The sequence below is a fragment of the Ruditapes philippinarum genome, unplaced genomic scaffold, assembly GCF_026571515.1.
Source record: "Ruditapes philippinarum isolate M1 unplaced genomic scaffold, ASM2657151v2 ctg269_1_1_1_1, whole genome shotgun sequence".
NCBI lineage: Eukaryota > Metazoa > Mollusca > Bivalvia > Venerida > Veneridae > Ruditapes > Ruditapes philippinarum.
In genome coordinates, this window is record NW_026866443.1 from 490,230 (window position 1) to 506,012 (window position 15,783).

Consider the following 15,783-nt stretch of genomic DNA (forward strand, 5'->3'; position numbering starts at 1 on the left):
TGAAATGAATTTAGCAAAAAAAGTGAGAAGAAATAAAACATCTGTTACACTGATAAACTATAAGCTTAAAGATTGAAAACTAGTCATTGATTGTCACTTCCTGAAATCTTACGCTAGAATCAGCCAATCAAAATCACTAGAATTTTTAGACTGGTTTTAAAACTTAATTTCTATATGTATTTCAAACTAGTAGACCATGAATTAGAAAAAAATGTTTCAATATCAAGTTGCATAGCTCATTAAGCCAAGAAAAAAAAAAGATTTTTCTAGAAATACATTTTCAGGACATATTGGCATGTGTAGATTTTGATATGTCAGCAATTGACTGACAAACCCTTTCCCATTGTCACACTTAATTTGAAGACTATTTGTAGTTTACAACAAACAACAATTATTTTATCATTAACAAAGCTATTATAAACTTAAAGGTCAGAAATCGTTAAATGTCTGTAAATTTTGAACAGTGATCTGCCAAACTATTGCGATAATTCTCATTACGTCTATGATTTTCAGAGCCAACAGGAGTTTGATAAGTTTTAAAATATATTTGCCAGAATAAATCATCTGCTTGGCAAATTTCATATTTAGATAATGGCCATTAATTTGGAATTAAACTTAGATAAACATAATGGAAAAACTTAATTTATCAACATTTAATAGAATTCTGGTGTTAAATTATCAAGATTTAAACAGTAAAGTTATAAGATTTGTGCCATCAAGGAATCTTTTTTCCTTCAAAGATGCTGTAATCAGCATTATATTACAATTTTATCATTATTTAGAGTTTAATATGAATTTTATAGTATCTTTAAAAAAAACCAACAAGAATATACATAACATCATAAGTTGTTTCCTGACGTCATTAAAAACTTTTAAACAAAATGTTTACAAAAAATCCATGTCATTAAATCACTGAGCAGAAAAGTCAATCATCTTAGTGACCTTAATCAAAACAACTCAAAAGGAACCAATCAAAAGTATGGGTTTTCTGTTGTTGTTGGTTCTTTTTTGGTTGAGTTTTATGTCACCAACACTGTCGCAACATTTCAGCTTTACTGGTGTAGAAAGACCAAGACCTAAGATGCCCCTCCATTCATTATTGCAGGCCCAAACAGGCACCTGAGTAGAACCACTGACACTCCATAAGCTAGCTGGATAGCTTTCTCACATGAAAGAAAACCAAGTCCCTGGCGGGATTCAAACCAACAGCATGTGGTTTGAAGACAACAACCGTAACAACTTGGCCTAGATGTCCAAAGAAAGGAACACACCATTACATCAAATATCTAAGATGAAAGTTAACAAACGAAGATGGTAATAGCAACCATAAGTGTGACACTGGCATTAAAAAACATACAGGCAACTATAAAAACTAAGTATGCCCCATCAAAATATTTGAGGAATATAAAAACGTAATTGTCCAAATGTAAAAAAGATGTCAGATATTAAGACACTAGAGTCTGAATAATGGCTTCTCATGAAAATAAACTAGAAATTTATACAACAACTTATAAAAATCACAAAATATAACATGTTTTCCTGTTTTGTTTTATGTTTTTTCTAGTTTTTAGGTTTTTTTAAATAGAAGGCAAGGGACTAAAAAATTTCATAAATTTTAAATAACAGCTGGATTATACTCCCTTGAAAAAAAAAATCAAGTTCAAAATCAGTGAGAATGAAATGTGTAAGTCACAAGTATAGTCTCTGAGACCAGCTTGCACATCTGAACTTACTGACAAGACTGACTTCACTGATGGGTATAAGTTTGAGCCCTACAGGAGCCATGACCATGTTTCCTCATATCAGACACTGGTACAAGTTACTTCCAGGAAGTGGACTCGAGGGAGTCTCAAATAAACTTTAAGTTTTCTACACAATCAAGCATAAATAACTCATTTTACGATGGAGGAGAATCGAAACTCTAGTTTACTACAACAACACCTTCAACTTATACTGTGTTGATTATTTATTCCACTTTACTAAATATATTTCATAAATTAATAAACTGTTTAAACTAAATGTATATATTATACTACAAGAAATATACAAATTACAGATTATCTAAATTGAAGCATCTTGAGATGTGTTTTTTCTTGTTACCTATTAAAAACAGGTATATAGATATATACATTATATAAGTTGTTTTCACTATTCTGCACTACTTAAAAGTTCAAAGAAATACAGGTTCAAACATCTATAGGTGGGGAAAATTAATATAGAAAACGTGATCAATAGATTAAACCACTTGGGAGGATGATTTTTCTGTCAATAATTTCCACTCAGCACAAAGGTCATCTAGTGCATGCTACACATATATTTTACTATCAAATGCATTCTAAAAGTTAAGCACAATCAAAGACTAGATAAGAAGTGAACACTTTGTAAGAATACTGAATAATAATTGAGCCGCGTCATGACAAAACCAACATAATGGGTTTGTCACCAGCATGGATCCAGACCAGCCTGCGCATCCGCGCAGTCTGATCAGGATCCATGCTGTTCGCTTACAAAATCTATAACAAGTATAGAAACCGATAGCGAACAGCATGGATCCTGATCAGACTGCGCGGATGCGCAGGCTGGTCTGGATCCATGCTGGTCGCAAACCCATTATGTTGGTTTTGTCATGACACGGCTAAATTAATAGTAAAGAAACAAACAGTTACTGTAAGTCAGAGAAAGGTGTCTGCCTCTCAGTCTAGGAGTCGTGGGTTTGAACACTAATGGTGCATCAAGACCATTTTTTGCTATTTAAAGAAAGGTCCTGATTTTAACATTAATTACCTCCTTTGCCAAAAGTGGCAAACATTTTGGGGGTCAATATTTTCTATACATGAATTTTTTTAATTTTTTTTTTAATATAATTGACAAAATATGAAAACTTCAAGAAAAACAACTGATTTAGGTCAAATGAGTTGCCATCGTAGATGAATCATATACATATGGAGGAAAATATTATCATAGCACAAATATGGGAAAGACTTCATCATTTTCATGAAGAATTATAGAATTTATGTAATTTTAAGGCATATGATATATTCATAATGACCCTCAAAATGGCGACCATTGGAGGAATTAATTGCTATGTGAAATTTTAGCATCTATTTTCAGACACCATTTACTGGTTAGTTCCTGAAAGCAGCTAAAGAGTGGTTCAAGCTTTAATAGCGTTAAAATTCATACAAATGTAAATTATAATTTTGTCACCACAAGAGTGATTTGAAGAATTCTTACTCCACTTGTTAAGTTGGGAAGTTGCCATATGAACAGAATAAATCAGAATAGAATTGAACTTCATAGTATTGGTGCTAGAGCCTTTAACTAGAACTGTGTCCAAAGGACACGGATGCCCCCACTGACAACATATATATGGTATATAGTGCAAATATCAACAAAGGGCCATAATTCTGTTAAATTTGGTCGCAGCAAAAATTCCTTCCTTTACTTCCATCTACACATTAAGGTTGTTCATCCCTGGAAGTTTAAGCAAAATCTGCCATCCGGTTTAAGAGGAGTTGCGTTCACAAAATTTCTACATAGTATATAGTGAAAAAATCAACAAAGGGCCATAATTCTGTTAAATTTGGTCTCAGCAAAAATTCCTTCCTTAATTACCATCTACACATTAAGGTTGTTCATCCCTGGAAGTTTAAGCAAAATCTGCCATCCGGTTTAAGAGGAGTTGCGTTCACAAAATTTCTATATGGTATATAGTGAAAAAATCAACAAAGGGCCATAATTCTGTTAAATTTGGTCACAGCAAAAATTCCTTCCTTTACTACCATCTACACATAAAGGTTATTCATCCCTGGAAGTTTAAGCAAAATCTGCCATCCGGTTTAAGAGGAGTTGCGTTCACAAAATTTCAACATAGTATAGAGTGAAAAAATCAACAAAGGGCCATAATTCTGTTAAATTTGGTCTCAGCAAAAATTCCTTCCTTTACTACCATCTACACATTAAGGTTGTTCATCCCTGGAAGTTTAAGCAAAATCTGCCATCAGGTTTAAGAGGAGTTGTGTTTACAAGATTTCGGACGTACGGACGGACGGACAAGTGCAACGCTATATGCACTCCACTTTGTGGGGGCATAAAAATCAGTTAACCAGAGTACAAGTTCCATAAATATTTTCAAAATATAAGTCAAAAGCATTAACAGTTTCCGTTCTAACAATATAACTTCAATTTGCAGTGAAATTTTGGAACAATATTTAACAACAGGAAATGTGGTGCCAAACTTAAAATTTTCTGCAGAAAATGAAAAAAAAATATCTATTAGTTTAGCAGTTGTAGTATATCTATCAATAAAGTGAAAAACAAAACGTTTTTCATATAGGTGTGTGGTGAAATTTCATTTAATTGAAAATCATTATCTTTGCCTGAAAATTGATTATTTTGCTAGACCTTAGAAAAACAAATTCTGCAAATAATGTTTTAAATGCACCAAAACCATGATTAAATGCATATAAAAACCAAACAATATGCAAGTCTTATACAATGGGATTGTCCAGTATCAAATTCAGAACAGCAAGTTCAAAACAGTGAAATGTAAATAACAGGGATTTTGATTTTAACTTTGAGAGGGATTTTGATAACAACCTTGAGACAAATTTGATATTAACCTTGAGAGGGATTTTGATATAAACTATGAGAGGGATTTCGATATTAACCATTGAGAGGGATTTTTTATATTAACCTCAAGAGGAATTTTGATTTAATCTTAACAACCTTGACAGGGAGTTTGATTTAACCTTGGGAGGAATTTTGATATTAAACTTGAGAGGGATTTTGATATTATAACCTTGAGCTGGATTTTGATATTAACTTTGAGAGGGATTTTGATATTATAACCTTGAGAGGGATTTTGATATTAACCTTGAGAGGGATATTGATATTATAACTTTGAGCGGGATTTTGATATTAACCTTGAGAGGGATTTTGATATTATAACCTTGAGCGGGATTTTGATATTAAACTTGAGAGGGATTTTGATATTATAACCTTGAGCGGGATTTTGATATTAACCTTGAGAGGGATTTTGATATTATAACCTTGAGCGGGATTTTGATATTATAACCTTGAGAGGGATTTTGATATTATAACCTTGAGCGGGATTTTGATATTAACCTTGAGAGGGATTTTGATATTAACCTTGAGAGGGATTTTGATATTATAACCTTGAGCGGGATTATTATTTACATTGAGAGGGATTTTGATATTAACCTTGAGAGGGATTTTGATATTATAACCTTGAGAGGGATTTTAATATTATAACCTTGAGCGGGATTATTATTTACATTGAGAGGGATTTTGATATTAACCTGTCTGCTGATGGCTACTCATTCTACCCATGTGGCCTGAATGCAGTCCAAGATCAGCTAACACATCACTGCCATCCAGTTATGGTCTGCACTGTTTGCTATTCAGTCAGTGTATATTTTGGAAATGATCCCTAAAAATGATGAATAGACTTGTCTGGATTGAAATAAGGAAAATACCATTTAAGATATTTAGTGTGGGTATGGTTAAAATAGTAAAATTAAGGAGACAACAGTCAGACTGCACAGATATTCAGACAGCAGTTAAAGTGTAGTTTAATATGATGGCATAGAGATTTATAGTCAAAGAAAAAAAAGTTATCTCTTTGTTTATTCTTCTTTAAAAAATAGTATTCCTTCAGGAGTGCACTTTGTTATGTGTTACTGTATTCCTAGAAATGTTCGCGGATACAATATTTCGCGTTTTTTACAACGTCGGCATTTTCGCTGAGACAAACTTTCGCGGATTTGTAGTAACCGCTAATTCCGTGAATATTAAGTCGCTACGGCCTAAATTACAGTTTTTGGAGGCTAAGTTTTTGATGCATGACCTTGCCTGTTTGGTACTTTTAATTCTTTTATTTTTTTTGCGCCTAAAGCGCTATGCTACTCGATACCTTTTCATCTATTGACTTGTTTAACACGGACGGTTGTTCCGTAAACACTTTTTACTTATTTCCTAACATTTTTTTTCACTATGTGATTAAGTACGACGTTAGCTTTTAATTAACATATGAATCATAACTGATTTTATCTTCAAAATGTCGATATGTATTTTTTACACAGTATCAGATTGTACATCAATTTTATCAATGTAGCACTTGATCAAATTGTACTTTTTACAAAGGATCACACCTACTCCAAGCAATTAAAATCCAAGTCATTCAATGTATGCAAACTGTAAATGCTTTTGTATACGCCGTGACTAGCGAATAACGTCAATAAGCATGATATTTACTGATGATTGACATTTTTTCAGGGTCTAAACAGGTATCTATCACATACATACATTATTCTAATCTTTACACATTTCTATGGCACCTGTGTGTACATTAATTGAGTTGTGAAATAAACTTAGAAAACTTTGAAACTTATATAGCACCTGTGTTTATATGTTTTTGTGTAAGTAGATTATAATTAAAATTCTGCTCGTTTATGTTTTTATTTGGTTGAAGCTTAGGAAATGTTCGCGGATTTGTTATGAGTGACATATTCGCAGCTATGAAGATTCGCGGAATCATGCCTACCGCAAAAAGTGCTAACTTAAAATGCGCAAAATCTTTTCTAGGAATACAGTATTTGATTGTATAATTTGTTTGATCTATAAATAGCAACTTCCACACCCTTCTAGGTTGATTAAGTATTACAACACTAAATCATAATTAAGTAATAATTCAATGTATTTAATCAAAAATATATGTTATTGTCTTTAGACAGAGAACAGTTTCAATAAAATTTTCCTTTGGACTTTGTAATTAATAGATAAAATAGGGTTTACAATATGTAAATTACAGTATATATCTTTACATTGTATTTGTTTAGATAAAATACTTCTACACAAGAGTGAGTTCAACTTGTTATAGTTTTTGGAATAAAAGTAAACAAATTTTAGCGAAAAAAAAAATAATCACAAAACCTGTTAAATTTGTTTGTTTTTTCCTTTAAAAATACGTAGACATACTTTCTTGTTAGATCTAATTTCTTATTTAATAAAATTCAGCAATTTTTCAAAAGCACTTATAAAAAAAATACATATCCAATCCTTCAATTTTGAGTACTCGCCATATCTCTTAAGGATATGACATTCTATGAAAATAACATTACATCTAACCCCCACACAAACAATTATTGTAATTTTTTTATAAAAAATAAATGCATCCTTTCAATACAGGTATACTACAGTTTCAGGAGTACTTGAAAAAATAATGGAGTATTAATTTTTACCAATTAAGCTGACTTCCTGGTCTTAATTGTTTTTTTCCCCTTTGTTTAATTGAGAACGGAAATCACAAACACAGGTGCTCAAATCAATCTTAATTACATTTATTAATAAACAGATGTATAAAAATGTCACTCATACCTGGATAATTGTAAATAATTGATAATTAAATGATAGGATAGGATAATAATCACCCCCATACCCCCAAGGCTATTACTACTGTGCAACACTCCTCACTGTGTGAAACCAAAAGTCCTGCCAGTACATTCTGATGATTTCGAAATCATCAATTAGTTCAAAATAACACCTGTTTCAAAGAAAACAAAACCTTAAACATATAATCATGATATACACATAATAAAATTTCAAAGAAATTCACCCAGTGACCTGACAAATGTTCACCTTTCTATTGCCTAAGCTAAACTTGAGTTAGGAGTAAAGTTTAACCCTAAGCCTTCACCTACTAAATTTCTGTAATGCATTTGCTTAAAACACCTCATTAAAAGTTTGAGCGGCTTCAATCTTAAAATACAGAAATGGCTGTCAGCAGGACAGCAAGCTAAAGTATTCACAGTGCTTGATAGTAAAACAAGAGCCTGGGTTATAAATGAAGAAATTTCAAAAAGAAGTTCAAAAAGGGCCCTTATTCTGTAAAAATCTACATTAAAATTATGGGCCTTAGAAATTGACCTCCTATTGTGCTCTCAAATAATGGTGTAAAGTTTCTAGTACTTTTTGAGATACCAACTTGCATGCAAAAAATTAATCAAAGTGTGACGCTGATGCCTGGGTGAGTAAAACAGCTCTACCTTTGGCTTAAAACAGAGTTATCAACAGTATAGAGCCTGGTTAGACTGCACATATGTGCAGACTGACCTTGCTTTATATGTGTGGTAAAGGTTTGTTACTTTTGGTTCCAGTACCAACAGTAAACAAATATTGATAATCATTCCAAAAAGTTAAAGATATTATGATAATTCTATCATAGTTATTGATATAGAACATTTAACAGAAAAGAACAATTTGTGTACTTAAATAATGGGCACCATAATAAAAAGACAGAATAGACAGATGTAATCATCAATATAAGAGAGACAAATCTGCTTATTCTATAGGAATGTTATTTCAAAGTTATTTCCCTTATAAATTTGCTTAAAATCATAAATCATGGACATATTTCAATGGAATATCTTTTTCAAGATTTGAAGATACATATGATTTAATTACTACACTAAAAGGAAAGGTGTGTATTTTACCTTAACAGCAAGAAAATAATTACTCCTTACCTTCGTGAATTTGTTCTAATGGATTTTTCCTGATTAAAATTTGGCATTGTCCATTTCTAATTGCAAGGATCTTAAAATTGAAATAGCAAAAATGTGCAGTCAACCATATACAGCATGGTAAGCTTGCACAGTGTCAGCTGCCCTGATTCTATACCAGCATCAAAGGCTTATCAGCACCGTCTGTAGAAATGTATTGATCAAGAGTTTTCTACCTCTATCCTATGTCAAACTTATGTTTAAAACATGATAATGAAATACCTTGGGTTCATGACGAGTCTGCGGAAGAAGTAGGTCCAGGTGATGTAGTCCATGGCATCTTGTTTAGAGGTAATTGTTCCGGCTACTATCTCAGCATTCAGATGGTCTGGCAATACTTCTAGTAAACTATAGAAAACAAAACATCTTAAAGATTTTTTACAGATTCTTCATGCCATGTCCCCATTTCATTATGTTTTTATTTCTATTTTATTGTTTGGTTGGGTTTTATGTCACACCAACACAGTATAGGTCATATGTTTACTGGTGGAGGGAGACCTCAGGTGCCCCTCTGTTCATTACAGGCACCTGAATGGAAACAATGACATTCCATAAGCTAGCTGGATAGCTTTCTCACATGAAAGAATATAAAGACGTTTGCACAACTCAAACCTACAGAAATGAGAGACAAGTGATCTGAAATCCACAACCATAACCACCACGCCTCCTGTTACATTATTAAACAGGAAAATATTGTTAGTAGTCTAAACCTAGAATAATATGACTTAAACATGAAAAGTTAAACATCATATATTTGTCGTGATCAAGACTATAGAAATTCATGTTGCCTGTCTTTGCTTTAAACTGGTCTTTTATATTTGTTATTTAATTTTATTTAAAAATTTAGTTATCAACATACATCCATAAACGTAACCTGGAGACCAATGATCCAAGTTTAAAGGGACTCCACTGAGATTTTTTGACGCTGCAACACATTTCACTCAAATTCAATATATTTTTGAGTACATGACTTTGTATATTTCTTTGTTATTCTTTGCAGTTTTCCATTTTAAGTTCCTACTTGATAAGTTAAGATTTTCAATTTTTATGTTTATAGACATTTTGACCTCAGTTGAGTTCATTTAAAGTATAACCATGGTTACCAATATCAGCTGTGTAGCAAAACATTCAAGTTGCAAAACCACCTACAATACCCCAACTATACACATTTTTTGATAACTTAAAAGTATGTTTATATATTTACTTAGATTCGACACATTTTTTGGTAATTCTTGAGAATGATAATACATATATACTTAGATTCCACAGGGAAAGGTTCATAGAGAAACTTCTTGTAGAAATGTTTCTTTATGTCATGCACCAGTATAACAGCTTTCCCTTGGTCATCAAACTGTGGCCGACCTGCCCGACCCATCATCTGTAATACATCTGAAATACAAAATTCTTCATCATGTTAATAATGTTATTAATATAGCAAAAAAGAAATAGTTTTATCCAACTCCTCTAAATTATGTTATGGATTTGTCCTGACTTAACTTTGGAATGGTCCATTGTTCAAACATTCAGCATTATACTGTCACATCAGACTGCATGGATGTTAAAAGTGACCTTGACTAGTGCTAATGGTATCTAGAAGACATAATTGTGATTGCTGGTGGTCCTGGTAGTTAACCCTCTGGATCAAAGCAGTAACCCACTTCAAATACACCAGATCATCACAGTTCAGCCACTGCATAGTTCCTGGTCATACTGTCAAGCAGTTTAAATGTACTAGAACGCCTTTTGGCAATGAAACCAAGGTTGTCTGATTCACAGTCCAATGCTCTACCAGACAGCACTAAATGCACAGTCAATGTGTCATAGAACTTTCAAAGCTAAGAAAGTCAAATTTGCATTTTAAATTTTTAACAAACTTTTGAATACAGTTTTATTATACAGTTTTATTACTGCACAAAAAGAAAGAAATTCTTTGAATTTCAAAAATTCCATGACAAAGCACATTAAGTAACCAACTGTCAAGTTGTGTTCTATTTAATAATGTTCTTCAGTTGCCATAGTTAAAATATTAGTTAAACAACAATTCCTTTTTTGTCTCTTTATTGATATGCTATTGAAATAATGTTTTTTTTTTTAGAAAAAACATCAAAAAACCACTAGAAACATCTTAAAACATATGCCATGGATTAAATAAAGCCAAACGCAGTACTTCAAACTACCTGAATTGACAATAACTTTAAGGCAGTACAACAAAATTGCAACTTCAAAATGTTTTAATTTTTTTCCGCAGAAAACTTCCACAACACCATTTAAGTAAGTGTCAATCATACATAGGTTTTTTTTATTTCATCACATTCAAGGTGATGCAATCATCCTGCACGATGTAATATAAAACAGATAAAGCAGTGCACGTTTCACTTCAGATTCTCTTTAAACAGTTAATCAAGAACACATTCAAGTGGTACAGAAGCTTTTAAAGGGTACACGTTAATGGATTGGTCACAGAAATCTGTCCATGTCAATTCACACAAGTGTCAGTTAAGGATCTTCTGATGTTGTGGTTTTAGCATTTACCATACTGCAGTAGAGATGAGAAATTCCCATTACCAATGTCTACTTTAATGAGATTTGAAACAACTTTTCTCAGGATGACTATGTATAGAGAATAGATAAACCAGATGGTATAAAATTTTATTATTATACATTGTACCGGTATAATAGTTTTATAAAAGAATGGTTACGAATTTCTTTTGTTCGATTTATGTACTTTCGATTGCCCATATTTCCATGTCCCTCAAAAGTTTAGTAGTTGTTATTTTCGTTTTATGCCAGAAATTGTAACTTACTACTTTTGTCCATAATTATACAAATTACTTATCTTTTTATAAGTTTCATTTGCTTTTGTCCTTTTCTTTCTTTTTGTCTTTTTTTTTTTTTTTTTTTTTTTTTTGAAGTTCCATTACCAATCTTCAGTCATTTTTAGAGATATTTTTCTATTATCAAAAGAGACACAAGATTGATCATTATTATCAACCCAGGATAGTAATGACACACTTTGTAACATAAACCTCTTGTGACCATACTAATCTTTATTTATATTTTTTTACAACATTTTTATAGCAACATTCTTTAGGTCCCAAGCCACTAATTTGTATCGATTTGGTCTGACACCAGAAACAATAATGATTCTGCAACTACACTTTTAGTAATGACTGACCTTTCACTAAACAGTGTCATATCTAAAACAGCAGTACTAAATGAGTCCCAAGATAATATTTGCCAGGAAAGTTTTTCCTTGCAAATGCCAGACATGTGTTTTCACAATGACACGAACCATATGGCCATTGATAAATGTGGTCTTATTTTTTCTACAGTAATTATATGAGTAACACAACAACTTGTGAAATGTCACAAGCAGAAAAAAAGTAAACACCAGAAAAATTAATAAATGAGTTATTCCTACAGATAGAATTTTATGGCTTCAGAGTCTTTTCAAAGACAGTTTGCTAAATTTTATACATTGAATTTTAAAAGCTTCAGAGTTAGGCAACACAATGCATGTTTCAATAAATAAAATATTTCTATATTAAGCAATTGTTTCTAGTGTTGTTTTCTGTGTATGTCATTGTTGAAAAGTAAATATTTTACAGAAAATGCCAGTATAAAATGTCAGATGTTAGCAAATTACAGTAAAAAACAATGAAAATGACTTGTCTACAGAATCAGTCCTGTAGTTTGCTTGCTGCAAGTCTTATTTTATACTGATAACTGATTGATTTTCACTTTTTAATAACAAAAAAACACCTTTAAATAACAATGGAAAGTTCCAAATAAGTCCATTACACAATTTAAGCTTAGGTAAGAGTCAATATATGATTTATTTAAGGCTTACATACATAATAGCTTGTCTTAAATCGAAGACTTATGTGAAACATGACAGCATTAATATGACACGTTACTTTGTAACCTGATTACATTTTTAAATAATTACTGAAATTGTGAGGTTAAAAAAGGATCAAAGTTTTGTCAAAAAATAGCACAATGTAAAAAGAAACATAAAATTTGCGTTTTTTATTTATTATTTTATTTATTTACTTTTTGCTCTCAGTCATAGGGCTACTGTAAAGATCATATGTGGGCATTCTAGCTTTACTGGCACACAGAAAACAAGAGGGCCATGATGACCCTAAGGTCGCTCACCTGAATATAGGCCCTCGGAGCGGGGCCAGTTTAAACCCCAGGGCTTTTATTTGAAGAAACTTGGAAGACACCCATTAGAAGATGTTTCATGATGTTAAGTTTTTACTCCACACATATAATGAAAAACAATGACCTTCTGCCCCCCCCCACCCCCTGCAGGGCCAATTTTAACCCAATGGCTTTTATTTTAACAAACTTGGAAGACACCCATAAGAAGATGTTCATGCTAAACATCTAAGCTCTAGCTCATTCGGTTTTTTAAAAGAAGATTTTTTAAGTTTTTACTATACACATATAGTTTTAGAAAACAATGACACCCCTGGGGCAGGGCCAGTTTTGACCCCAGGGCTTTTATTTGAACAAACTTTGTGGACACTTACTAGAAGATGTTTCATGCTTAATATCTAAACTCTAGCTATTTGGGGTTTTTCAAAGAAGATTTTTAAGTTTTTGCTATACACATATAAGGAAAATCAATGACCCCCGGGGCGGGGCCAATTTTGACCCCAGGGCTTTTATTTGAACAAACTTTGTAGACACTTACTAGAAGAAGTTTCATGCTTAATATCTAAACTCTAGCTATTTGGGGTTTTTCAAAGAAGATTTTTAAGTTTTTGCTATACACATATAAGGAAAATCAATGACCCCCAGGACGGGGCCAATTTGACCCCAGGGCTTTTATTTGAACAAACTTGGTAGACACCCATAAGAACATGTTTCATGCTAAATATCTTAGCTCTAGCTCTTTGAGTTCTTTAAAAGATTTTTTAAAGTTTTTACTATATGCATATAGGGAAAATCAATGACCCCCTGGGGAGGAGCCAATTTTGACCCCAGGGCTTTTATTTGAACAATTTTGGTATACACTCATCAGAAGATGTTTCGTGCTAAATATCTTAGCTCTAGCTCTTTGGGTTCTTTAAAAGAAGATTTTTAAGTTTTTACTATATGCATATAGGGAAAATCAATGACCCCCTAGGGCGGGGCCAATTTTGACCCCAGGGCTTTTATTTGAACAAACTTGGTAGACACTCACTAGAAGATGTTTAATGCCAAATATCTAAGCTCTAGCTCCTTGGGTTTTTAAAAGAAGATAGTTAAAGTTTTTTCTTTTGGTTGCCATGGCAACCAGAGTTCTGCATGGAATTAAATTCTTTGAACAATTTTCAAAGGTGATTACCAAAGGAACATTCCTGTGAAGTTTGGATGAAATTGGCTAAGTGGTTTATGAGGAGATGTCATTTGAAGTAAAAGTTTACGGACGGACGCCGGACGAAAAGCGATCACAAAAGCTCACCGTGTCACTGTGTGACAGGTGAGCTAAAAACTCAGATGCCCTTCCATTATAATTTCAGGCATGAGCAAGAATGAAAAGGAGACATCGATCATCCTTTGCATGTGTGCATAAAAAAAACGTTGCATTTATGATTAATCCCTTATATGCTAGTGGCAATTGATTTTACACATACCAACGCATGCAAACTATACAGTAAAAGATCAGCTGGCACATTTGTGCAATCTGCGCAAGTCTCAAAGTCTGCACTGTTTGCTATTCAGGTCAGAATATATTTTAAAATTTTCCCTAAAAATGATCATTTTGTTCATACTGAAAGATGGACAAGTTCATTCAAGAAATTTAGTATGGTAAGGGTAATTATAATGATAATTAATGGTTAATATAATAGTATGGAGGTAAACAAGCTATTTGTTTCTACAAATAAAAGGTAAAAGTTATAGGGATGTGACTTACCTGTTATAGGGAAGTCAACATATCTCCTTGTCTTGCCATCATAAAACTCTGTACCCTTGACTACCACCAGATGAGCTGGGAAATTCACACCCCATGCCAGTGTACTGGTAGCAATAAGCACCTGCATTTAAAACAGTTATAATCATCAATAATATGAATTTACCTGACTGTATTGATTCATTGGGTACTTATGAGTATATAATTTTAATATCTATAACATTAATTCCCTTTACGTACCTGTCAAGAGTAGTGTATCTTAATGCTGTCTTAACTTTTTGTAACTGGATTAAAGTTTTCCTTCCTAGTATACCAAAACTTCATCAGCTTTTTTATTACTGATACCCCACTATTGCTACACATCAGGAAAAGGGAAAGAAACACACTATTCAAAATCACATTTGGAATATGATTTATCTCCCTTGGCAATTTTTGTAGTACATGTCTGTAAAACAGGTAATTATTTCAATTTTCTCTTAGCATTGGCTTTTGAACAGTTTTAAATGACCCCTTGTTTTATTACTAACATAATTTTATTTCGCTATAAGATACATGTAAATTCATAACCTTTTCACTGTAGTTATAAAACAACGAAAATGAAACAATATATCAGAGTAACTTGAATTTTCCAGTTGCCTAAATATTAGTCGCCTGAATGTTCCAGCTACCAGAATATCAGTTAGCGGAACCTGAATTTTTTCAGTTTCTGAATGTATTAAGAGTTAACCTGAATTTTCAAGTTACCCTGAATTTTCCAGCTACCAGAATACCTGAGTTACCGGAACCTGAATTTTCCAGTTTCATGAATAAAAGAGTTACCTGATAAACAGTCCCCTAATTTTCTAGTTAACAGTATTTTGAATTTTAGAATAACTTAAATTTTCCAATTACCTGAATATTAGAATTACCTGATTATTCAAGTTACATGAATTTTAGAGTTATAAATTTTAGTGTTACCTGAATTTCAGAATTACCAAAAACATTAGAGTTACCTAAACATTAGAGTTACCTAAGTATTAAGAGTTACCTGAATTTTCGAGTTGACAAAGAGCTCCTCTGTGATTTTCCTATCTCTCTCTACCAGTCCAGCATGATGAATACCTATACCAAAGGCCAGAGTTAACTTGAGATTGGTGTCTTTAACTCCACTTATAATGTTCTCATTCTGAAAATATACAGGTAAATATATTAATACTTAAAATATCTAATCATAATGTAAAACTATAAATAGCAAAATGATAACTATTACAATACAACCTCTTTAAAGCCATGCCCTTTGGGAGCCACAGGTTTTGGTTG

The 15,783-nt window shown here is 32.4% G+C and overlaps 1 protein-coding gene across 1 annotated transcript in view; it reads right to left on the bottom strand.

Annotated features, from left to right (window-relative positions):
• The window catches only part of LOC132732489 (activating signal cointegrator 1 complex subunit 3-like), a 238,080-nt gene that overhangs the window by 66,538 nt on the left and 155,759 nt on the right, over positions 1–15,783 (bottom strand). Inside the window, exons 31-34 of the mRNA XM_060718923.1 lie at positions 15,512–15,649; positions 14,488–14,608; positions 9,836–9,968; positions 8,802–8,927 (exon numbers count right to left, since the gene is read on the bottom strand). Coding sequence (XP_060574906.1) covers positions 8,802–8,927; positions 9,836–9,968; positions 14,488–14,608; positions 15,512–15,649 — 518 coding nt within the window. The remainder of the gene's footprint in view (positions 1–8,801; positions 8,928–9,835; positions 9,969–14,487; positions 14,609–15,511; positions 15,650–15,783) is intronic.